At 36.5% G+C, this 27522-nt stretch overlaps 1 protein-coding gene across 1 annotated transcript in view; it reads left to right on the plus strand.

Annotated features, from left to right (window-relative positions):
* Positions 1 to 1102: 1102 nt before the first annotated feature.
* The window catches only part of LOC134791986 (centaurin-gamma-1A), a 478516-nt gene continuing 452096 nt past the window's right edge, over positions 1103 to 27522 (plus strand). Inside the window, exon 1 of the mRNA XM_063763089.1 lies at positions 1103 to 1573. Coding sequence (XP_063619159.1) covers positions 1378 to 1573 — 196 coding nt within the window. The 5' untranslated portion in view covers positions 1103 to 1377. The remainder of the gene's footprint in view (positions 1574 to 27522) is intronic.

A 27522-nucleotide genomic window follows, 5' to 3' on the forward strand; every position in this document is an offset into this window, starting at 1 on the left:
CACACAAGGGCCACCAATAATCAAATCAGTTGAACCATGACAGTGAAAGTTATAAATACGAGTTATGTAATTAGGACATTATTGAACGATAATATAATCACGTTTTTACATTATGCGTTTACCAAACGGAACGCAGATTTCATTACTTTACAATCTGTTTGACCTAAATGTTACAATACCTATTTAACAATGTAAAACTATGTAAGGTGATATTAGGTAATAATTAATAATGTAACAAAATCAAACAGGTACCCAATGATTTAGGTAAGGGTTTATCCATATATTACGTCACAGGAACAGGGGAAGGGGGATCATGCCAAGTGTGCATAGGATAGTACCTACGAATTAAGGACCTATCTTTTCCCAATGAAAAAATTGTCAAGGGGTGAGGGGGTCTCAAAAAATCAAAATTTTGTGTGATGTAATTAATGGTTGACCCCTAAGGTGCATTGAGGTAACTTCGAACGCGGGGTAATTTTAAAAATGGCAAATATCTAATAGGTACTAACTAGATGCACTTTCTACTGTTTTACATTATAAAAATTACATTTAGGTACTATTTCAGTATTTTTTTTATTGGAAAAAACGTAGTCCATAATAAATATGTGGTGGCCACATTAAATTTTAAATTTTGAACACAAAATACTCCTTATTTTATTATTATTATCTATGATTGTTCATGATAATATAAGTACTTACCTAATTTTTTTATAGTTTGATGTACGACACCCGACTTTTATTAAATCAACAGTAACATGTGAAGGATACAGAGAGAATAGTTATTTATCAGAACAATTAAATATTTACCCAACTATACTCATGTGACATACTCGGATTCACACATGCATTATATAAACACGTTTATCAATGGACATTCGTTTACACAGTTGAGTAAGCCTCCATTCAACCGTGAAATCTATTCATTTCTATTTTTACAACGTATTTTGACAAACGCGCCATCTATGCCAAAACAACAAAACTACGTGAAGTAGGGTTCTAGTTAGTACTAGCGAGCGAACAATGCCCCCGCAAGATGGCGCTGAAATTAAAAACGGGTCTATTTTGACAGCTCGCTTACGGACGCACACGAAATGCCATAGACAGCCAGTATTGCTAATGGCCGCTGCTAGGGTGGTTTGCTCCTCGCGCTCGCAGCGCGTCACTCGTTGATTGCTTGTTTACTTTATTTACATCACAGTTCTAATCGTTATCATCACAGTGACAAGTGCTTAAACGAATAAAGTTGTCAGTGTTACAAACAAATAGGAGATTATAAAGCGTGTGTCGAAAGTTTCGTCGCGATGTGCGGTATCGTTAGCGTTGCGTTGAAATGAGAATGCATCGGCCGGTGTAAATTTTGTGGTGTATCAAAATCAAATGTTCAGTTCGAGAGGCGCAATGTGTAACCGGCAGCATACGCAGGCGTGTCTAAACACGTCCCTGTCTATTCGGCAGGAGATACAGCGGTTCGAAAGTGTGCATCCTTCTATATACGCTCTGTATGACCTTGTGGAGTTGGTGCCGGATCCTCTACTGGCTCAGCAGATCCGTGACCACGTCGTTGCTATAGAAGGTAAGATGTTTATTATGATTTTGGCTATTGTTTACGTAGTCACGCTGTCTCTAAGGACGCTTAGCGTAGTTAGTTATAACCTATATTGCTCTCGCTTTACAATTCACAGCTATATGTGCTTTAGATAGTAGTTAGTCAGTCTATTTACCTTAATAAAACAATACGAACAACCATATTGTTTACTTAACGAACCTATTATCTCTTAGAACACGTAACAAGTACTTAATAAGACAGTTACCTACAGTGTGGTGATTATGGAAAACACGGAATAATGATGTACTAACGACATCTCTAAATTAAACTTTATCCCGTTGAGTTAAGACTCATGTGTGCAATACACCCCCACGCTTACCCATTTAAAGTTCTGAGTCACCCGGGAGCTACCTGCGTACTATATCAATCAGGAAGGTTACACGCTGTCTGTGTAGGCCGAAAAGGTACAATCAGCAACAGAAACTGTATTGGTTATCAGCTGTAGTAGACCCTGGGTCTACAGCTCCGAGCTACTGACATGGATCAGCCATTTAACCTCTTGTATGTGTATGTATGGTAAGGATCCTGACCAAATTTTTTGTCATCTTTTTAATTTTTTTCGAGAACGATTTATTCTGCTATAGCTATAGTTTGTTTTTTTTAGCATTAGAAAGAACTTGAAAGAAGGTAAGCGATCTTGACATGTCTTTTAATTGAAAAACGCTTTTTAAAAATCAGTAACTATTTACCTATGAAAGCAGAAGAATATAAATGATCGTATTAGATTCATAATTGTTACATATTTGCCGTAACTTATTTTTAAATGTGTTTTTCACTTAAAAGATACATCAAGATTGTTTACCTTATTTCTAATGCTAAAAAAACGAACTATATATAGGTAGCAAATGCCAGGTTTGACTTTGACCTAATCCTTTTACCGCATACGAAGCCATCTATGCCATATATGATATTCAACTCTATTGAGAGCTATTAAAGTTCTGAACAATAAAGAACGAACGAATAGATTCAACGTATATACCTACAAGACCTACATCCCATCGCATCCCATAAATTTATCAAACGTACTCACATGATTTTCGAAAAATACGACCAGTAGAGGAGAACAGCTAGACAAACGAAACATCGACATCAAGGCAGAATCTCAAGTTGGGAATATGTGATACCCCTAATGTTGTCAGTGTCTAGAAGCAACTCATGTGAAGACCACGAGACGAGATACACTTCATAAGAGAGAAGTATAATAGCACGTGATCGTCCATACAAAAAGAGAAAACGTTTTTCCACTTCTAAATATTTAGGTACCATTCTCCATGATTTTGTAGTATGTTATTGACACAATCAAAAACTAGGTTTATAGGTTTTCCTTTTTTAAAAATTTGCATTTAATACAAAAAAATATATTTGTTTTTAAAGCGATATCTATAAACCTAGAATATATTATGCTGAAGCGATCAACATCAAAATCAAAGTGATATGTTAAGATTTAGTTAGTGGAAAAGGTTTTCTCCCGAAATGGGAATTGTATGAAAATGTACCTTTTGTCAGTAGCTATACTTCCGTCTTATGTTAAGATACATGTGCATTCTACGTGGTATTAAAGTACACAATAAGGCTTCACGTTATAGCATGTTTTTTTGCTGACTTTACCGTTTCGTGCTCAAAAGGTAGCGTTGTCTAACAAAACCCTTCGACCTATGCAAACATTGGGTATCTACACAACTCACAAGTCAATGTGGTGAAAAACAATGTTACTTGTGTTGAGCAAAAGTAGATCTTATGACTTCCGTTTGACTATGATTAAATAAGATCACGAAAGAAGCTATGAATTATAAAATATATCAAAACATACTTTCGATTCCGTAGTAGGTACAATAGCAAATCGTAAAACTCTGAAGTAATTATTTGTCAAATATTATAAAAAAGGATAAAAACTGCATATCAAAGAAATAAAAATAATAATTTCAAAAGCACATTACAAAAGCGATTTTGAAGAAAAGAAATACAAGATTTCAGATTGGAAAACAAGTAAACAACATATGCCACAACACAGTAACTTGATAAAATATACGCCAACAAATAACAAATCAATTAATCGTCCTGAATCTGAATCCAAACCATAAGGGTAAATACGCGAAATCAAAACAGATAAGTACCAAAAGAAATATGTAATATCTTCCATACCTATACCTCCTGGAGGGCAAGATTGAGGGGAAAAGACGCAGAGCAAGGCCCAGGCTCACATATCTCAGCCAAATAAAATATAGAGTTTCTGTCGTGCCGTACGAGGTACGAGGCAGTTAAAAGGCCAAGCAAAGAGAAGAGTGGCGATTACTCCACCGACAAGAGCATAGCTCTTAAATATTGATGATGATGATAACTAAACTGGCACGAATGTTATTCACGTGTTATTCACGTGCTCGTGTGGACTGAAACGAATGTTATTTTTCCTGTTTTGTTTTGATTTTTGTACAATAAAGTGTTTTACTACTACTACTACTATACCTACCGCTATTACACCTACGAGCAAGAACACACAGATACATTTGTCAAAGAGCAATAAGAGTCAAAGAGCAAGGCTACATTATTAGACTCACTAATGCCTCTTATAAATGCAAGAGAGAGTTTATTTATTTGTTTCTCGCTTTAACTACCCAACCGATCAGCATTTGCATACAGATTACACATAGCTCACGTTCCGTGGAGTGACAAAGGTATATCTAGATTATCTAGATAGGTAAATAGTAACCTAATTCACAGCGCAGGTTGTTGCTTAGTATGCCAAACGGTCGAAGTGATTTCCGATGGATTATCCATAATAGGTACTGAATGTACTGATAACGATTGAAGATGGGAGGTTGAAGATGTTTTTTGGAATCTCATCTACGATAATTAAACTACTAATTTTATGAAGGCTTTCTATGCAGTGAAGGTAAGGAGAAGAAAGAAGAGAGAGAGGAGCAGTTACGTTGAACAAATAAAAGGTTAACATTATGTCTGAGGCTGTCAAAAAGTAGTCCCAAGAAAGAAAATTAAATCTTATGTTGACACTTCACTTGGATTTATTTGGCCAATATTCGTGTTGCATCCCTTTTGTTTTGTATGTCAAAAGAAAGAGAATGCAACACGAATATTTGTCAAATACAGTCACGTGAAGTGCCAGCATCAGCTTATAGGTTGATATGGATAACCACAATGATCGCCGCAATAAGCGCTGGTGGCCTAGCGGTAAGTGCTACTTTTAATCCGGAGGTCGCGGGTTCAAACCCCGGCTCGTACCAATGAGTTTTTCGGAACTTATGTACGAAATATTATTTGATATTTACCAGTCGCTTTTCGGTGAAAAAAAACATCGTGAGGAAACCGGACTAATCGCAATAAGGTCTAGTTTACCCTCTCGGTTGGAAGGTCAGATGGCAGTCGCTTTCGTAAAAACTAGTGCCTACGCCAATTCTTGGGATTCGTTGCCAAGCGGACCCCAGGCTCCCATGAAGCGTGGCAAAATGCCGGGACAACGCGAGGAAGAAGATGGATAACCACAGTGATGACCATAATTAGGTGTTTATTCATTGAGTAAACCCAAAACTTATTTGAGAATACTACACGATATGGAATTAGGTAGGTCCCTGTTTCAAACTTAATTTCCTAAATATTGAGTACAGAGACAGACTATATTCTGAAGTTTCACACCAAAACACGGGTAAAGCCGCAGAACACATTATACAAAAGCCATACATCTTCCTTATAATATCCTCAAGCCAAAATGCTTGGGGTAACCTTACAGAACTCGTTAACAGCAGTAATATATGGGTTGACCTACAAAACTCATTATCGCTGGCGTTAGTGGCTCGTTGCAGGTCTAAAGGGAAATCATTTAGTAAATTGACCTCTGTGAACGTATGGGGATCTTAAGATGTATTTAGAACTCATGTGGATGTGTAACGTGAATTGATTGTGGCGAATTGAAGTTTAATTAACGAAAAACTAAGACAAGTGTATAATATTTGGGCGCTTTAAAAAAAGAGGATTTTTTTGTGTCCTTAAATATAGCTATGAAAGCTTTATCTGCGACTTCCAGCTTATTTGCTTCCAGCTTATATATGTTGCAGTCAAAAGTGTGAACTGGTCAAAAGAACTTTTAACCGACAAAAACAGGCAAAACTGCTTTTGACTGAGCATGTTGGTCAAAAGTAGTTTTACCTGAAAATCATACCTATTTCTGGCAGCAGTTTCGTTTTTAGGGCGTAGCAAAAAAAAATAACCCTAACCTACCTATCTCTGGGAACAGTTTCGTTTTTTGGGCGTAGCAAAAAAAAAAACCCTAACCTACCTATCTCTGCGAGTACTTTTGACTGATAGTAACAGTCACAATTACTATTAACCAATGATTTTCAGGTAAAACTACTTTTGACCAACATGCTCAGTCAAAAGCAGTTTTGCCTGTTTTTGTCGGTTAAAAGTTCTTTTGACCAGTTCACACTTTTGACTGCGACATATACATCTATTTAAATCCTTTTAAGGTTATATTTTTCGGTTGAATCAGTTCAGTACATATAAATCAGGATTTTTTACATTACGTTTGTATGTTTTTATTGTTTTCATTGCTGAATTCATTCATTTTTAACCGCACCATTCATTCCAAAACATGTTACCTATTTAAGGACTTTAAACTCATATGACATATCTCTTTAGACTTTGTTGAAAATAAAACCGTAATGCTTGTGCAATAAGGTTTAAATTAGTAAAAATTAATTCAAATCCTAGCAGATACATAAACGAGATTCACAGAGCACATCACATTGGACAACACCGCCCTGTTAATATTACAGTAGTAAACACGATAATGAGGTAGATTACGTACAGTAACATAATTAATTGGTAGTCCTTAACTGGTTGCGAAAGGGTTGCAAATTGCTTGACTGTCAACGATTTGAAAGCGGTTTGATCATTTGCTCGTTTATATGATGATCGGTAAATAGGTTATTTGGATACGCAGAATATGCTACGGATTTGATTTCAATATCCACGCCACGCTTGCAAATTAAATAAAGCATTTCAAATCAAGAGCATTCCGACCACAGATCTACAATGTAAAAGATTACACGTCAAGTATCAAATATGCGATAAAATCTTATTATACTACAATAAGTGATATACTTATGTGCCGATTCAAAGTAGACCATCACTACGTACTATCATGTTGTATCATAGTTTCATCATCATTTCATTCATATAAAGTATATAAACTATCGGAGCACAATTAGGTACCCAGTGGGGAGCAAGGTAGGTACTTAAACGTAACGCATTTCTTGATTCTAAATACACCGCTGAAATTATTTAGCAAAAGTATAATCTTTTCGTATATTACAAAAGTATACCTATAGGTATTATAGCATAATAACCTTTTGAATGTTGTAACATTTAATATACAATTCCTGAAATAGGAAGCGTTCATCCAACACATATCTGTTTCCATACGCCTGATAATGGCATTTCTGATAATCGTATGATACCCGTACCATGTGTAATTGTACTAATTCTGTATATGGCTTTCTCATTTTAACCCTTTACCAGGCTGAGGGAGATATATATTTCCCACATACGGCAGTTCAAACTTGTGTTCTTTTTTCAATGAATAAGACTGACATTCGATTGTCATATTTGAACTCAGCCTGTAAAACTTTAACTTGTACTTTAAAGCACGAGTGTTTAAGTTCTCAACAAAATGTATGGGGTTTGATATTGATAGCAAGTTTTATAATCCAGGAATAGTTACCAGCGACGGCGTGAATTGTCTCGTAGTGTTTCTCACTTATACTAGTGCTGGTGGTTTATTGGTGCGAGCGAGATGTACCTACTTAAAGTGGGTAACAGCGTTGGGAATGTGCTGAACCTAGCTTACACCAGAAGTACCAGAACAGGCGATTCAGAAAGAAACGCGTGTCGCTAATTTACTAGTATTTTGGATTTTTTTTCTCCTCTTAGGATCGAAAGAGAGATCTTCTTTGCTCATTCCCACATTCGGTGGGGTCGGCTCTCCAAAATTTTCTGTGCCATGACATTCTGTCTAGGTTTGTCGGACCAGGAAGTTTCTCCTTCTTTAATAAGCTGGTCATACTAGTCCACCACGTCATCGTCGTCGTTAGGTAAGAAAGAGATGACTCTGAAAAATTCCAAATTCCCAAATTTGAAAAAAGTTTAGTTTCCAATTTTAAATAAAATGGCCCATTACTCGTGGTAAGGTTGGATGTGGGTATTGACAATTGCCGGTTGTGTTGAACGGAGAACAATGATGTCTATTCTATCGCCGGATTCAACCGATTCATACAACGTATGTAATTTATACTCATACCTTACGCAAAACACGGCGAAAAATCACGTTTGTTGTATTGGAGCCCCACTTAATGATTTATTATATTCTGTTTTTAGTATTTGCTGCCATATAGAGGACATGGCCTTAACAAGAACAATACCACGTACGTAACATACATAGCTAACCTATTTACTTTTTTGTATTCATCCATGTGAAGTTTTTAATAACCTGCGGGGGAAAATAAAACACACCACCCTCTGCCCTCGATGTTTTATTTTTAGATCCTTATATCTTTTTACACTCACGTGACACAGGGATTTTGTATCGTTATTACAACGTGGGCGTCATTTATTAACAAGGAAAGACGGTGGCAGCCTCGAAAAGCTTTTTGTGACCGGCAAAGTGGATGGGAAAAGGCCTGGACATGGACGCAGTCCAATACGTTTGGTCCGACCAGATCCGCACCGCTCTTGACTCCACAGTCCACATGGCTCTCCACACCGCTAAGGACAGAACCAGATGGAGAATGATTGTAAGAGAGAAAGTGTATCAAAAGGGAGGTCACGATCCTCAATACTGAGGATTACGACGCAAGGAGGAGGAGTCATTTATTAAAATTCTCTCACGTATCAGCATAAAAATCAAAATTTCGACTCCAGTGTTACCAATTGATATTAATCAATATCATTGTCATTGGCATGTAATTTCTAAATCATAATAAAAAATAAGACTCGTCCTTCAAGAAAGTAATAAGTATTCTTTAAGAGTGTTCGTTCCTTCATTATCTATTTGCAAAGCTCTTGATGCTCTTGAGTATCTGACATTTTGACATTTGATAAGCTCACTATGGGACTAGGTCGATTTGTGTAAGATTTTCTCAACATATTTATTTATGTATGTTACATTTATTTAATCTAAAAAAATCCTTACTTTAACTTTATTAAGTACCTACCTACAAATCAAAATTCTTGCTTTATGTATTTATAGTTAGAACAATGAACTTTAAAAGTACTTGACTGTTAAATAATTGACGATTCATCTGATTTCCATTCATTAAGTTAAGTACCTTTTAATTTTATTCATTATGCGGCACGCGTAAGGTATTATTATATTATATTATTTTCGTTTTCCTCTCTAATTGCCTTATATTTTTTTGATCCCCTTGACTTTTTTTTTGCCTCTTTATAATTTATTGTAATTTTATGAGTGACTACATCTAATACGTAAGATTTGGATTAATTTTGTAACTTCTGTGTAGTAATGAAGTGTAGGTGACTATATCCAATAAAAAAAAAATACAAAATGTATTTATTAACCAAGTAGAACAGGCAAGATCAATAAACGAAATCAAAAATACGACTAAGTAAACTGATAAATAAGAGGAAAAGGTGGATGGACTGTGTGAGAGATGATATGAAACGAATGCAAGTGAGTGATGAGATGACGGGCGAGAGAGAGGTATGGAAGAGAAAGACATGCTGCGCCGACCCCAAGTGAATGGGACAAGGGCAAGAGAATGATGATGAAATAAGAGCAGATTCATCATCATTTCTATCCTGCTCACGCAGAGACTGACCAATTACGATGGACGCACTAATGAGAGCACTATAATAATTGGATTTACTCGTTTGCGGGATAAGCCTTAGGGTGTAAACGATCTCTTTATTTGGACGTAGTTTGATAAAAATATTCCATGTCGCTTACAAAGATAGACTAATTATCCTTCCACGCAAAATTACTGGTTTCTATTTTATAAAACTATGAATGCATTCTCTACCGGTTAACCTTCGGGCAAAGCAGATAATTTAATCCTTCAAGAAAAGGGCGAGCTTATTTGAAAATAAAAATTAAAATCTAGTTTTTATTTTCCGACTTCGTTGGCGTAACTGATTTATATATCCATGCTAAATTGCAGTTTCTAGTCTCTAGCACCAACGATCACGGAGCAAAGCCGCGGACGGACAGACGGACATGGCGAAACTGTAGGGTTCCTAGTTGACTACGGAACCCTAAAAGGGTAGAATGGATTCGTGTATATGCAGTGTCACGTGGCCTTTATCAGGCGTGGCTCACTCCGCGATTTCGTCGCGCCGCGACAAGTAGCTACAAGTCCATCCGTCCCACACCAATTTTGGTGGCTAGCCATAGGCCGCGCGTGGCGCTTGCGCCACCTAGCGGTCATATCTGTCCTAATCGTAAAGGCTGGCGTCCACTAGACTCGCCGAGGCGAATCGAATCGAATCGCAATAATTCGCCTCCTATATTTTCTATGCAACTGCGTCCATTGACGAATAGCCGCGGCGCGCCGATTAGACTCTCCGCGCGTATTGCTCGTCAGGCGAATTTCTGCTGCTACGCGTTTCGACTCGACTCGGCGAGTCTAGTGGACGCCAGCCTTAACAGACGCGTTTTGTTAGAGACTGAATCTTCTGTACCTAGTACTATTATTTATTCTGTGCCTTTATTAAAGGTGTCCAAACACACTGCTGTATCTACTAGAATACCTATCTAGTAAGTATCTAGACCTCGCCTCCGAAAAAGATTTGTACATCTGAATTACATCTGAAATTGGCATTAGTCCCATATGAGTCATAGTCATGATATACATATATTGGCATATTACCAAAATTTTAATCATACGATAGATACGATACAATACAAACATGTCTTGTTCTCAAAATCAAATAGTCCAAATATACCTAACTAACCTAATATACCTAATGAAGAACTAATAATGTAGGTAATACTACAGAATAAATAATAGTACTACCGTACAGAAAGGACAGTTCCTACAAAACCGAAGTTTGACAGCGATTCAGGGACGAATCATGCTATCACTTTCTAATGTATCGCGCTGTCCCTTTCGGCTATTTAGGGTTGTCAAAATTCAAGTCATTATCTCATCTGTGGTCGTGCACGCAAAAGGACGTCAAGTGGTGCCAACCCTAATAATTGCTCGGAGCAATACTGAGCCGAATGGAGCCGAGTATGCCCGAAAGGAGGAGTGTCTCCCCACTGGTAATACACGAACCCAGCCCACCCACTACCGAAAATATGTGTTGTAATTTTTACTACAACGTCAATATTATTGAAATCTAAAGTATAACACGGTAACATTGAATCATACTTGACATAACAAAGAGTACAAAGACGTTAGCTTACGTAATACCAAAGAGAATTTGAAATAAAGAGTTACGCTCATGGTAAATTATGTAGCTACAGTACATTTTCTGCCATCTTTCGACAGACGATTAAAACTGTTAGAACGCCATTTGACTTTGATCATCATTCTTTCACTGATATGTGTTAACTTGTTAAATATTAATATTAACGCCATCTACTCGAGAATAGGCTGAAGGTTATGGCGCCATCCCTCGAAAAGATTGCACCATACCTTTGGCCTATAGTCGAGTAGATGGCGTTAATATTTAATAAGTTAACACGTATCCGTGAAAGAATAAGGATCAAAGTCAAATTGCGTTCTAACAATTTTATTTTCTGTCGAAAGATGGCAGTAAATTTACAGTGGCTACATAATTTACTTTGACAATCCGTCTCTATGCACTCTATTCTCTTTGGTAATACAGAACGTAAAATCTCAATACAGTTAGCGTACACTAAAGGGGCCCACTGACTAACAGTCCGCCGGACGGTATCGGCCTGTCAGTTGTTCGGAACTGTCAAAATTTTGTTCTAACTGACAGGCCGATACCGTCCGGCGGACTGTTAATCAGTGGGCCCCTTTAGTACCTTGCCACTGTAACTACTTTGATAAACCTTATGGCAGCTCTTTAACTGTGTTGATGCGACAAGGTAGTAACACTGTTGATTGTTTAAAATGGTGTCACAAATGGTGAGCGATTTTAGATCATTGCTGGCTAAGTAGGAGCAACGAAGTCAATCGATCGATCAAATGCCGCAATGTATCGCAAATCACATGCGATTGTCGATAACGTTTGGAGAGAGGTCGCTTATCACGTTTTGAAATTGAGGTAAAGAACAAGATCATGGTCACTTTTTGTTGTATAATGTATAACAGAATGTAATGATCGTCCAATGAGCAAGGTTTGTTTTTATAAAAGTTTATAGGTATTTTTACCGCGAAGTATTGAAACCCAAATATGTTATTAAAATGTTCGTATTATTAAACCTATATAATCAAACTTATGTAAGTATAAAAATTAATGTTGATAAGTACCTAATTGACCTTTGGGAACAAATCAAGTTATTAGATATTTGATTTGTAAACTGAAATAAATGTCATATACTAAGAAAAAGTGACCAAGGCCTCCAGTGCCCCAGGCTGGAATCGAACCAGCATCCTCTGCTATCGCGGCAGGTGCCTGCATAATTTATATAGTAGTGTTTCTACTTGAAATGAAACACATTAAAATATTTTCTGAAAATAATTTAACTTGTTCTAATACTTCTATTATGTATTATGATTTGTGTGTTTAAGTAGTCATACTTACTATACAATATTATAATTTATGAACTGAAATTGATGTCATATACTAATGAAAAAGTGACTAAGCCTCTAGAAGCCACTAGAGGTGACAGAGGCTGGATACGAACCGGCGACTTCAGCGCCATGGACCTCTAGGCTACTTGGCCCTTTTGTTTGGGCCAGTACATGTATTTCAGTTTATAAATGTAATTGAATTGGATAAATCTGTTGCATCTCTTTGCTTGGTATAGAAAGAGAAAAGAGATGTAGAACCATATTTTACCATCTCTAAGAACTGGCGCATTAACTTTGACGCGCCGACATAATGGCGAAGCAATTTTCTCGTTAAGTGCGTAAATTACGTCTCCTTCAAACTAAAAGTCTGTTAAAGTATTTCAATGTAAAAGACATTTTATACAGGTTTTAGGTGTAACGTTTGTATCTTACGATCACATCACGATTTGATAGAGTCACGTGTTTTATATCGATTGTCGATATATGATTTGTCTGTTTTTTTAGAATACTACCTAATACCGTTTATCATAAACGCATGTCAAGTCTAATAAGGCCTTGATAATCGGTTTGCCTTATCTGTCATTTTGAGATTTGTATTGGTTAGAAAAGGACAAAGTTTTACAAGGGTTTTCTAAGTATATATTAGAAATAACGACTTATAGATGAAGACATTTTACTTGCGAAATTATGTGGCTGTGCGTTTGTCAATTTTTTTGTAGTTAGCGTGAGCTTTATTGATTGGTCTTTGCTGCGTCATTAACTTTAATAACCGGGCAAGTGCGAGTCGGACTCGCGCACGAAGGGTTCCGTACCATAATTCAAAAAAAGGCAAAAAAAGACGGTCACCCATCCAAGTACTGACCCCGCCCGACGTTGCTTAACTTCGGTCAAAAATCACGTTTGTTGTATGGGAGCCCCACTTAAATCTTTATTTTATTCTGTTTTTAGTATTTGTTGTTATAGCGGCAACAGAAATACATCATCTGTGAAAATTTCAACTGTCTAGTTATCACGGTTCGTGAGATACAGCCTGGTGACAGACAGACGGACGGACGGACGGACAGCAGAGTCTTAGTAATAGGGTCCCGTTTTACCCTTTGGGTACGGAACCCTAATAAAAAGGACTACTACATTCTGCTGTACCTACTATGCACAAGGAAACGTACAGACGAATACGGTAGATGGTAGCACTTGCTTTGGCAATGTACATGTGCACATATGTTTCCGACTCAGGCCACAAGATATATGTGAATGTAATTATGTTTTTTTATATTATCTTGTTCTACGGATTATGCCTTATGACTTTTATGTAAGTACTTAATTTATAAAATCCTTTGTTCTGTTTACCGCGACAATCACGCCACCTGGTGGGTACGAGGCACATAAATTATTTGACAGTCGGGAATAAAAGTTGAAATTCGTAGCAAAATTTTTATGGACGCAATTTTTATAGTAGGCAATAAAATAATATTAATATTTTTGTGGTATAACTCTTGCAAAGCTAAGTTAAAACTCACAAGCTCACTGTATTTTAGTTCTGTTCATTACACTCGTGCACTGGCCCTATTGGATCTTAAAACTGTATTTAATTAAAACTCAAAGGCAGAGATTGTAGAAATTCAAAGGATACACGTTTTTAATCAACGCTGGGGAAACTCCTTAAACCTCCAATTACTTCAGACAGATGCAATATCAATTAAAATGAGGAGTGTATTTTCAAAAGGGCTTATTTGAGTATGGTCTCCATAGAGAAATAAGCCCTTTTGAAAAGACAACCCTTAATTGTAAAGTGTAGAATCTAATTCAATTGAATTAGGTCCTTTCTACTTATAGCATACAGCTCATATTTCTTTATTAGGCTGTACCGTAAATGTGCCTTTTTTGCTATCCACTGGTATTATGCTCCAACGTTTTTATGTATGAAAACTACAACTGATAGTGATAGTGCACTTCCATTCAGCATACCTATATATCAACATACCTACCACAATATACAAAAAAATAAGTAAACTTTCGAATATTTAAGCAATTCTGCAATTCTGGAGCAAAGTATGTACATTTAACGGTACCTATCGGTTTTCATTCTGTGATAACCGCGTTAAGGTTGCATTCGGATAGCGACTTCTGCGTTGCTGTTGTAACGGTACTGGAGCAGATTGAACGTTATAATCGCGACGGTAATGCAATTTACCAATGTATTGCTCGCAACAGTCGTGCTTTCTGCAGTTGCCGTCCGTAAGTCACCTTTAATCTTATTTATTATCTTAAACGTTATTGTCTACCCCAAGGTTTAAACTGTAGGATCTTTCAATTAATTCCCGACCTTTATCTTTAGCACACAGATAGATAGATAGATAGATAGCGTTTATTGGTAAAAAGTAATATTTTACATGTCAACAGTTCATCAATATTTACATAGTGCGGTAAATTTCATCACATTGTAATAATAATTATAAGTAAGTACTTTAATCAAGAAAAGTCATATACTTTTATACATTAAAAAACAAATTAAATTATTAAAATAATATATGTCATAATATTTATAAATTAATTATCTATTTGTCAGTTTACAATTTAGTTTAAAGATGTTGGTTGTTCCCTGTGAGGAATTCATCGGTAGTGTAGTAAGCTTTTTCTAGGAGCAGCTTTTTTAAATTACGTGCAAATATTTGGTCACTGGCGGAATCAACTATTACCTTAGGTAGTGAATTATATAATTTGGGTCCCATGACACCCAGCGACTTTCGAAACTTTGCTAGCCTATATCTCGGAACAAGTAGCGGGTTTTGTCGGCGAGTGCTTCTAACATCAGTCCTAGTGAGAGTTATGTAATTATGTAGATTTTCCCTTACATGTGTGCAGGCTATTTGTATATAAATACTTGGTAACGTGAGTATTTTATGCTTCCTGAACAATTCTTGTGCCGGGTAGTGTAATGGTTTGTTATCAATTAGGCGTAATGCGCGTTTTTGTAATTTAAACAGTCTGTCTCGGTCAGCTGCTGTTCCCCATAGGTCTACGCCCTGAATAAGTATGGAATGGAAGTAGCCGTAGTACGCCTTTTTCAGGTTTTCAGTAGATAGGCTGTTTACAAGTCTGGAAAGTGCGTAATTGGCCGAGGCTAGTTTGTCGCAGCGCGCGTCAATGTGCGCACTCCACGTAAGGCCAGCGTCGATAATGAAGCCTAAGTACTTGACTTGACGTACTTGAGGGACCGTTACATTATTTACTTCTATATTTAACTCGTCAGTAGCAGCAGTGCGTAGTTGAAAATGAATTAAATTGGTTTTTTCGATGTTCAAAAGCATGCCGTTGGCTGTGAACCATTTGGTTATTTCGAGCATTGCTTTGTTGACGTTATGTTTCAATGTTGTAAGATTTTCGGCATTAACAATAACGCAAGTGTCATCCGCAAACATGACATACTCATGTTCGGGGCAGGCTGTTGTAATATCGTTTACTAGAATTAAAAAAAGATTATTCCCCATGGTAGATCCTTGAGGAACAGAACAACCACTGATAGTTTCGGGTTTCGATTTTGAGTTTAGGACGTAGGTTGTTTGGACACAGAGTTCCTAATATCTTGTCTGTCTCATTTCTCATTGTTTAAATTTCGTCTATTCCATTCAATTTAGAACCTTCATCTATAACACATACAGTTTCTAATTCATTGTCTTTACTATTAACGTCTTCGTCTGTTTCAGGTACATAGTTGATTTAATATGCCAGTTCATCAATCTCTGTCAGCAGGTAGGCCTTTAACCCTTCTGTTATTTGACACACGTTACTAATTGCCTCGCTCTGTCACGGCAAATCAACGCGGATTTCGCTTGGAGGCCGTTTCTGTTTAAATAATTTAATATGCTCTAATTTAAACTGTCGTGAGTCATACTAATTAAACAGGGGTGTTATAAGTGTGTGTGTGTCTGTTTGTGACACCATAGCACTAGGGTAACCGATTTGGATGCGGATTTTTCTATTTAGAAGCATGTTTTCTTTCTAGCGCTGGTTCTTAGACATATTTTATCAAAATTTGTTCTTGGTATCTTGTTTTATCAACGTTGGGGTTTATCAATTTTGTTTGCGTCTTGTTTCTTACAAAATTTATTAAATTTACGGTTTACGGCGAGCGACGGTACGCGGCACGCAGCCAACGTGACCGCTACTCAGCATTGTTAGTGCTTGAATTTTCAAGGCCTATACACTTAGGCTTAAGTACTCCGAAATATGTATGTGAAACCGTAAAATTAATATTATTTAATACGGTTTTTCTTATTTTTGTTATAATCACCGTTAGCGGCTGAAAAGGCTCTCGCTGATTGGAGCTGACAAAATGCAACCAGGATTCGTCTCATAAGGCATTTCACTCGCACTTATTGGTGCGATTGAGATGCTTGATAACACGATTCAAGGTCGTATCAAAATGAGATGAGAACCATATCAAATTGTAAAAACAGAATCAGCCTTTTCTTTAATATGAGGTATGAAAAGGAATGTCATACCTGAGCTGTCAGTCTAAGGGTTTAAGGGATAAGTCTTGTGTTACGGTTGTTTCTCCCGTGACACTTTTAGGATTGTATTCGGAAATGTTAATATTAGTCGGATATTTTGAATGGAAAAATCTTTATAAACCATGAAGTCTGTATTTTGAATAATCCTTGAATTAGAGTACTTACCTACGCAATTGTCGGTTGGTTTTAGGCCATTGCTCAAATGCACCTCTTTTGTGCCTTAAAAACGAATTATTTATTTGTGCAATAGATTTAGATTACCCCTAATATAATACCATACCGCAATTTTGAAGTTACAAAACTATGATATTACACTAAAACTACGTGTGGATGGACTTGCTTTTTTGGTTAGTAAGTATATGTAGGGCGTAGGCATACTGGCTAAGTTTTTTGCACGTTTCTTCCATATAGGCTGTCCAAGATAAGTTTTCATCTATATGTACCCCTAGAAACTTTATGTCGGTAACAGGTTCTATACATTAACTTAGGTAGGAGGTATTTTTCATTGGCCTTGGCGCTGGATCCAATAAACTGAATAAACTACGTTCCAATGTAACCGTGTCTGAAAAACATCAACGAAACCTAAACGATTCGGCAGCGAAACTAAATCAAACTATCCGATCCATCACAGCTACAAAAACTATCGTGCCCATACGCAAAAACAACCAATTACTTTAGAGGAAAAACAACTGCTATTGTATCGTATTTATTTTCGGATCGCATTCGTTATCTATATCGAACTTACAAGTATTTTTCGGTATCGGTATTTTCACCATCGATACCTTTGATGTACGGATAAATGTCGTTAACCAAGGAATATTATTTCTTTCAAGATCTTTTCGAATTTCGATATAAGGAAACTTGGAATGTCTCCTTTCAAGAAATAAAATGTCTTGTATTTATAGGTCTTGGGAAAATAAATAAATACTTTCTTGTATCAAATAACAAATTATCAAAAAAAGAAAACAATTTTTCATCGCTCCATTAATTAATATTATATTCATTATATTTCTCTGTTAATATCCATAACCGTGAGATTATTTCTAGAAATAAGAAACTAATTGTTACCTAGTGGCCATTAGCAACGAGATCTCTTAGGCCACGGCCGACCAATTATCTGGTATTTAATCTTGATCCGTCACTCGATACGCTGTGGCTTCGTGGCACTTTATTACTAATCGTGTTATTTAGTCTGTGGTAATATTTATTTTTTGCCTTATAGACTTACCGCTGATAATAAGATCGTTCTAGAAACTTGCCGAAAGCTGAACTGGATAGGATATTAAACAATAGTAGTGGCTTGCTCTAAAACAAAAAAAAACGTATAAGTATTTACAACATTTCGCCAGAATTGGTTGAGAAATGTCCTCTGTAGAGAAGAACAGCCGAAAATAAGCATTTTTGCCCAAGCTAAATCGGAGACCTTTGAAATTTTTCACGAAAATCCGTTCAGAGTCCTAGGTTTCTGCATTTTTAAGTCTAATAACGGCTCTCCAAGTCTGTACTTTATAGTACCTACTTATGAGCAACTACTAAATTGTTATATCGACTAATCCTATTATAGTCTCGAGAAGGCACAAGACGTAATTTCTAAGCCTAATTCGCAAGCTGTCTATCCCAGTTATTGTCTATTATAACCAAAATAAAGGCACAATGGAGAACTTTATCAAATATACGAATTATATACTGGATTGCGTGCTCCAGACCGTGAAAATTTATTTGACGAATGTCTTTTGTTTTAGTTTACGTGTCTTTTCGAGAGACGATAGTTGAAAATCAAATGTCTGAAGGGTGAACTAAATGTGTGTCTTTGAAGATTTTTTACCACACCAGCTTAGTATTTTCTCCCGTTGGAGTAGTGTTTTTTTTTGTTTCATTCGGTAACAAAATTTCCTACACCAAACTTTTCATTCCTCATTCACTTTCTTTCTTTTCTTTTCTTTCTTTCCTTTTTTTAACCTTCGCGTCTTGTTGTGTAACGCTCAGCTCAAGATTCCAGGATTCAGGGTTTCGTTACTCTCAAAATTATATCCCTTTTTTCCGCGACCGGTCTATCGTCTATTCAGTAACGCCGAGAGGCCGCGACCTGCAACTTGGATTGTCTCCAATTTCCTGCCATTTAAAGTTTCAAGAGACTATACTACTGACGTAAATATTTATCTTTCGATTTCTTTAGACACTTGCGAAGTAAAATGTTAACAGCAATTTAAGTAAGTTTGAAGCCGCGATCCTTTCCATAGAAAACGAAGCTCCGGAAGCTCCGGCCCGGACACGGCCCGGTGTAACATGAGTTACATGAGTCATCCTATTTGCTTAGGTACTGTATTATTTTTGCACAGTTAATAAGCTTGCTCGTTTAATAATTGTTAATATTTTTTTCATGACCTTGTAAATCATCTTAACGAGGTTTTACTGTATTTGTTTATACACCTAACCTCATAAACTATTTTTTATCAAGCGAACACGTCTGGAAGCGATACTACATTTAGATTTTTTACAGTTTACCTTTCATTAAAAAACCCTAACCTCATATTTGATTGTGCAAGATTGCTCACCAACTACAGTACAAAATATGACTTCTTATTTAGAAACAATGACTCCTTTAACTCGTTCACAGAACACATGTTGTCGCTATTTTTACACCAAGTCCAATGTCTAGTGTCGCATGGCGCCGTACAATCTACAACAAAAATATCTATACAATATAGCACCTTATTTCATTGTAATAAGACCAAATATGTATACATATATTTTGCTTCAGTACTTCGTAAATATTCCATATTGCCTCGAGTTTCCGACGTTCAAAGACAATAAGGATTTTAAAGTTACTCTTAGATTTCAGAGAATTGTTCTTGCCTGTTCTGGTCCATGAATTGAAGTTGATTGAAGTTTGAGATAGGCAAACTCTTTACTGCTCTGGTAGCCTGGTACATAAATTTAAATTTGAGTCTGGATTTTTACTGTAGAAATCGGCAGCGTAAAAAGAAGTTATAGTTGTGAAAAGGAACTTAAAAAGAAGTCGTCATAGGAAACGTTTTACCTACTGGAAACTGAATTGACTTAGAATTATAAACTTAATTTTATAAAATACATATTACTATATTAGCTTCTGCCCTCGACTTTATCTGCTCAGTATGATGATGATTGATATAAACTATTAGCTCAATTAGCTAATAATCGTTTGTCCTTATCTGTCATTTTGACTTATGTATTTTTAAGAAAGGGATAAAATATAATTTAACTAAATCAGGCCTGTAAAGTTTTATGAATAAGGGGGTTAGACGATAACAGTCGGACATACGCAATCATTCTTAACCAAGCTAAAACAAAGACGCTTCATTCGATCAACTATTCTTTTGTTTCACAACTAGCGAGGAAATCTCTAAACAGCAGGCTATTTGGACGTGTTATATTATAACTTTGCCGTAGTGCCTTAACTTATATTTTGAATACGAAACTAAAACAATAGCGTACATGCTCATGATAAAACTCGAAGCAAGTTCAGAAAACAATATTCCGCTTTAGGTGAAGTTTGGGGAAATATTTGGTTTAGAAGTCGAGTTTTCTGCCCGACATTAGCTTGTGTTTCAAAGTTTTAAGTGTTTTATTTTAGTTTCCGTTTTGTACGAACATCCTGTCCATGACTAGGTTGTATTCCCCTTATTTATTTTCCAAACAAATTTAATTAAATATTATTATTAAAACCAAAAAATTCTGGTTTTCGTTTAACAACACTCATTTATTAGCACATGTAACACTGGAATCCTAGCCATGATGACAATCGTACAATCACAAACAGCAAAAGAGAAGAAAAAATTTATATATATATATATATAATAACTCCACGGCCGACTTCGGCCACGGCGACTGCTGTCAACTCCGTTGCTGTCGCTTATTAGCACATGTAACACTGGGATCCTAGCCATGATGAGAATCGTACAATCACAAACAGCAAAAGAAAAGAAAAAATGTATCGGAATGACAGATACTATAAAAAGTCGCGTGACTAATTTCATACATTATTTTAGTCTCTTTTGGTGTTTTCTACTGACATTGATAATAACACTACCACACTTTGTTTGTCAAAGTCAATGCATAGGTTAGACAGACTGTAGTTACAATTAAATTTTTGTAGGCGCAATGATGGTTGAGACTCTTAAAATAAATCAAAAATTAATAGCCAATAGCCATTGAGCCCTACAAATAAAGTGTAATATTTACAAGAAATAAATACCAATTTACTCCTAATCAATGACTTTCTTAATTGACACAAGCATCGATGATTTAATTAAGCAGTTTACCGGCTCGATGGGCGCCGGTGAGTTTATTGGGGGAAAATTAAATTTCGGGTATTGCTCCTTGAGAAATTTACTGACAACAAGTTATGAACACGTTTTAAGAAACTCAGTTTGTTTTAAAAACACATAAAAAAAATTTTAAAAACCAACCTATCGAAAACGAAACGGATGAAGAAATTTCGATAAAACATGTCTAAGAATTAGCGCTAGAAAACATGCTTTAAAAAAACTCCTCAAAATCGGTTTATCCATTACAGAACTACGGTGCCACAGACAGACATACAGACATGTTGAGTCGGGGGTTAAAATAAATGAAAAGATTCCACTGCCCTCGGTGTTATTGAAACCAATGCTGTGCCAATTGTATGTGAAATTTTCTTATTCCTGTAATTTATTTCTTTCTTTTTGTACTTTATATCCTGCTACTTTATGATTGTCTGGAAGAGATCGCTTAAAGCGATAAAATCGTCTGTTGTTACCTTTATATACATTGTAAATCTATTTTTTTTTGTGGTGCACTAAAGTATTTTTACTTACTTTCTTACTTAGGTACATTAGCTATTTTGGCGCGCTGAATTTATCTTATTTCATACATTTTGAACTCTACTAAGAGTAATAAGATATGTTGTATCGTTTACAGAAGTTTCTGTTTGTTACAAAATCAAAGACACTAGGAAAAATAACTCCAAATTACTTATTTAAAAACTTGCTTTCTTGTCTTGATTCTCACTAGTTAGTGTCTTGAAAATCTGACACAATAAATCACCTGAACCACGTTCTACTTTAAACTGTCACCATTTAACTATATAACTTATTGTTTTTGTGTTCACATTCATTTAATTTCACTTTCTCAGCAAAAAGAAAACCGGCCTTGGCCTTCTTTTTATTATTCATTCACTAAATCTCCCCATTAACCCGATCATAAATAATTAACAACTTTAAGTAGATCTTAATGCTTCGGAATAAGACCTACTAGAAAAACTTACTGACCTTCATAAATAACTCTAAACATTTTAATTTGAACAGTCTAAGTTAGTTGATAGAGTATCTTCTTGCTTGAACACGAAGGATCATCTTAAAAATTTTTCGTCGTCATACAAGAAACTGAAATAGAGTCATGGGAAACACTTTATTTGAAGACAATGACTTGTTTATAATTACAATGTCTGCACACTGTTTAGTTAGTCAAAAAGTTTATTTAGGTGTTTGTGAAGCTGTACTTAAATGTGGGAAGGTTTTTTTTTATTCAATTGTAGGTTATTTCAGTTATATGTAGGTCAAAACAGTCACAGAGTCAAGTGAATGAGGCAGAAATGAAGTTCAATTGAGCGATAAAATTAGAAACAGTGTGAAAAGAAATAGCAGTAGATTGAATGGGAGCATAGTAACCAAGATGGCGAAAGGAGGTTGAGATTAGACATGACTATTTCGTGACGTTTTTCGAGCCAACTTTAACCTTTTTAGGTTTTTGGTTGGAGTCTGCCCTTGAAAATATGTATAAGTAGTTTAATTTCCGTGTAATTTTCTTCATGAAAACGTGTGAAGTGAAAAATCAATATAAAAACAATTTTGCTTTAGCCCCCTGCTAACCACCTTACCTGCCCGCTTAGCTATTTCTGTGACTGTTTGTAGGTTATCTGTTGAAAGTACACAAATGCGGGCACCAGTATAAGTAATGGCATGTTATTTATTGTAATTTCAAAGGAATCGCAAACTCCGTTAACGTTTAATGGTGATGTACAGCACGAATTTACATTTTATTCTGCAAGCAGTTCATTTCCATTAAAAATGACACTCATTTTTCTCACGGAATTTTATTTCAGTCTTCAGTGGCCCTGTTTTAAATCACCGTTAAGTACTCATATGAAATGTTTACCATTATATACACCGAATAAAAATAAGGCTTTTCGTGTCAATCGGAAATCAACAAACGCCAATCAAAATGTAAATAAAATAAATTAATTAAAAATTAAAAAACACGCCTGCGAAAAAGCGAACTGAAAAGACAAAAATAATTTTTAGTTGTGTTAGTTTAGTTGAGTAATTTAATGAATGTAAAAAATAATTAGAATATGAGTGTTTAGTGAAGGTTATAAACAACAAACGCAAAAGTTTTATGCTCATTTAGGATCGTGACTGTACCTGTGTATTTTATTTCAATTGCAGTCGGGAACCTATTAAATGGGAAAATGATAATACATCAAGGTCCCCGACTGCAATTGAAATAAAATACACAGGTACAGTCACGATCCTAAATGAGCATAAAACTTTTGCTTTTGTTGTTTATAACCTTCACTAAACACTCATATTCTAATTATTTTTTACATTCATTAAATTACTCAACTAAACTAACACAACTAAAAAATATTTTTGTCTTTTCAGTTCGCTTTTTCGCAGGCGTGTTTTTTAATTTTTAATTAATTTATTTTATTTTATACTTTTTAGAATTTTTACATTCATTAAGTTGAGTAACTAACACAACTAAAAAATATTTTCATCTTTTCAGTTCGCTTTCTCGAAGTCGTGTTTTTTAATTTTAATTATTTAATTAACTTTGGGGTCATGATTTCGTTACTAACCATTTGAAGTCACTTTATATTAGTACTTTTGCGAGGGCGTCCTCAGTACAGAAAGGCACGCAGAGCGCCGCATATATCGGGCTACGCCTGACTCCTTTGGAACGCGTACAGTGCGCCACGAACGTCGGGCTACGCCCGACGCTTTGAGTGAGAGGGCACTGAAGGCGTCTTGGTAAGCGTACAGCGTGTCACGTACGTGGGCCTACGCCCCCGACACTTGGTATGAGAGAGTCGAAGGCGCCTGGCTTTGGACCGAGTGCAGCGCGCCACGTACGTCGGGCTACATCCGACTCTTTTACTATTAGGGCGCCGAAGGCGCCCGGCCTTAGAACGCGTACAACGCGCCTCGTACACGCCCGACGCTTTGAGTAAGAGGGCGCCGAAGGCGCCCGGCTTTGGTATGCGTACAGCGTGTCACGTACGTCGGACTACGCCTGACACTTTTAGTATGAGAAAGTAGAAGTCGCCTGGCTTTGGACCGCGCGCAGCGCGTCACGTACGTCGGGCTATGCCCAACTCTTTTAGTATGAGGGCGCCGAAGGCGCCCGGCTTTGGAACGCGTACAGCGCGCCACGTACGTCGGGCTACGCTAGAACCTTTAAGTGTGAGGGCGCCGAAGGTGCCCGGCTTTGGTATGCATACAGCGTGTCACGTACGTCGGACTACGCCCGACACTTTTAGTATGAGAAAGTAGAAGTCGCCTGGCTTTGGACCGCGCGCAGTGCGCCACGTATGTACGTCGGGCTATGCCCGACTCTTTTAGTATGAGGGCGCCGAAGGCGCCCGGCTTTGGAACGCGTACAACGCGCCACGTACGTCGGGCTACGCTCGACGCTTTGAGTATGAGGGCGCCGAAGGCGCCCGGCTTTGGTAAGAGTATAGCGTGTCACGTACGTCGGGCTACGCCTGACCCTTTTAGTGTGGGGGCGCCTTTGGCGCCTGGCTTTGGACCGAGTGCATATACTTGGACAAGTTGCAGGAAGCGCACATCTTTCTTACGCTCTGAGTAATGTCATCATCATAAATGTTAAAATTAAATTAAACCATACGGTTATAATGATACTTTCACGATTTGTTCTGCCAAAGTCGGTGCAGAGTTAGCTTAGACAGACTCTGAATCGTATCGATTAATAAATAGAAGTTATATTTTAAACTTTCCGATTCCATTAACGCAATTACGAACATGTTTTAAAAACTATGAGTAGTATGTACCTAATATAATATAATTATATTTTTTTATACTACTACTTTACTAGAAAGTCTTCGACCAGTGTGTGTTGCCAGTGATGACATATGGAACTGAAACGTGGCCGCTTACTGTGTGCCTCATAAGAAGGCTCTAAGTCACCCAAAGGGCAACGGAGAGGGCTATGCTTGGAGTCTCTCTGCGTGATCGCATCAGAAATGAGGCCATCCGCAGCAGAACCAAAGTAACCGATGTAGCCCTCCGAATCGCTAAACTTAAGTGGCAGTGGGCGGGGCACATTGCCCGTAGAACCGATGGCCGTTGGGGCGGAAAGGTTCTCGAGTGGCGACCACGTACCGGAAGGCGCAACGTGGGTAGACCCCCCACAAGGTGGACTGACGACCTGGTAAAGGTCGCGGGAGTCCGCTGGATGCGGGTGGCGCAAGACCGGTCATTGTGGGCACTCTTTGGGGGAGGCCTATGTCCAGCAGTGGACGTCCTCTGGCTGATATGATGATGATGATGATGATATTTTTTTATGATCAGCGGTCAAACTCTTTCCTTTTATTTTAATAAGTATCCCATTCAATAATAATATTTGGTTTTATGAGATTAGCTTCTCTTAACATATTTTGTCAATTCTTACTTTCTCAAAATGAAACTTAAACCCACATGTTGCATATATTTTATCAATTGGCTTTCAAAGCCCTTCATTTTGATACCCTACTCGATAGGTTTGCACGATATTTTTTTCTAAAGGTTGCGTAATATGGCGCATTAAGTCCGCTATATTGTTTTTATAATGACGTCATATAGCCTATGTTAGCCGGGATGACGTAAGGATTCTAATGATGTATCATACGTCTAAATCGGTTAAGGCATTCAGAAGTTAAGGTGGAATAAAGAAACTCACATACATACAAACATGAACGCTGAAAACAATACACTCTTTTTGTTTGGGCAGTCGTGTAAAAATATATCAGGATGACAGATATAACGAAAACTGACGTGAGTGAGTATTTCCGTACAAACATTATGTAGGTAAGTTTCAATTGGCGTTTCATTTATACAATTGTCGCTTGGTTATTAGGCCATAAATTAATTATCTAACCATGTTTTCATGATTATGATATATCTGAAATCATTATCTAAACAGCCATTTATCAGTACCTATAGAATCATTCCCTGGTCAGTTTTCAAAATTACATTTGTTAGTATCTTCTGTTTTATCTTTATCCTTATTATCCTACATTTCGCCATCTCCAGTTGCATTTCCATTATCCCGTAATCCAGCTTTATCTCATTAAACCTTTTAATTACCTCTTTGCTCTGCCTCGGCATTTCTCTTGTAATTAGTCTTACAAAGGACTCTAACCAAACAAGCACTGACTTTGACGTCCTTTTCTGTCTGTGCATTAGAGAATTCGTTTTCTTTAGCAAGCTCTTATTTCACATCTGTTCTTTGAAATTTAACTTTAAACTGGAGTATACAAGGTTTATTTTAAATTAATGCGGTCGTGCAAATTTCCTTTGAAAATGTCTTATTTCTCTTAATGCATTGTTTGAAAATGGACTTAAAAGCGTAGGTCATATGGCTGCAATTACTTTAGTGTTATTGAAAGATAAACTAAACCTTTTGTAATGGAACATGTGCACTTAGCTTTCTGTGAAAAGTGAAGTGAGAAGAAAAATATTTGCAATTGTGTTTCCAGGAAATGAAACGTATTGTAAAGTAATTTCTTTTGTGAATAATTGGACATTTGGAATTGTATGTTTCTCGGAATTTCGAGAACTATTCGATTTAAAACAGTTTTTAATCGCAATTTTGAAAAATATAATCCCATCTCTCTGAAAGTTCATTTTGATTGGTTCATTTTTATTTTTATTATATGTATATGGAATGGAATTCGATATCGCTGATTGTGTTTTTTAAAGGCTGGATATTCAGTTGCTGAACGTTTATTAATTCGTTTTTTGATAGAAGTAGTATTGTATTTGTAAAGCGTGATAGGTTACATTTTAACGCAGAATAAAATTATTTTATGAATTGTACATACAAGTTACTTGGTAGATATTCCGGCTAATAATATAGGTATGAAATGTGCATGATGAGGTGACGTTCGTTGTCAACTGCAGCTGAATTACTGTGGCTGTGTCGTTCTTGCTGCCTCTGTATCTATCAATTTCCTTGATAAAATAAGTGACATTCCCCACCGCATTAACTGCATCGATTAGGATTGTTCATTTTTTTAGACCCCCATTTTTATTTTATTTTCTGAAAATATAGGTTAATTTAAGATACCAATTTGAATGATTTATTAATTCACGGCTCGGTTGAATATTTATAATTTATTGAAAATATGAGATACAACTTCTCGTAAATTACATGTAGTGGCTGATTTGATAAAGCACAAGCAATAACAAACATTAAAAAAATAGTTGTAATTGTCAATTGATTGTAATGTCACCTGTCTACAATAATATGTCAGTGTCACGCGTTTCTATAAATAATATCGTCTGGAAAACTCGTTTATTTTGAATCCCTAAATCAATAATTTCAAAATACCTACGCTATAAATTTGTGAAAGCTGATTCCAGAAATCTGCCTC

Source organism: Cydia splendana, chromosome 7, assembly GCF_910591565.1.
Source record: "Cydia splendana chromosome 7, ilCydSple1.2, whole genome shotgun sequence".
In the NCBI taxonomy this organism is placed as follows: domain Eukaryota; kingdom Metazoa; phylum Arthropoda; class Insecta; order Lepidoptera; family Tortricidae; genus Cydia; species Cydia splendana.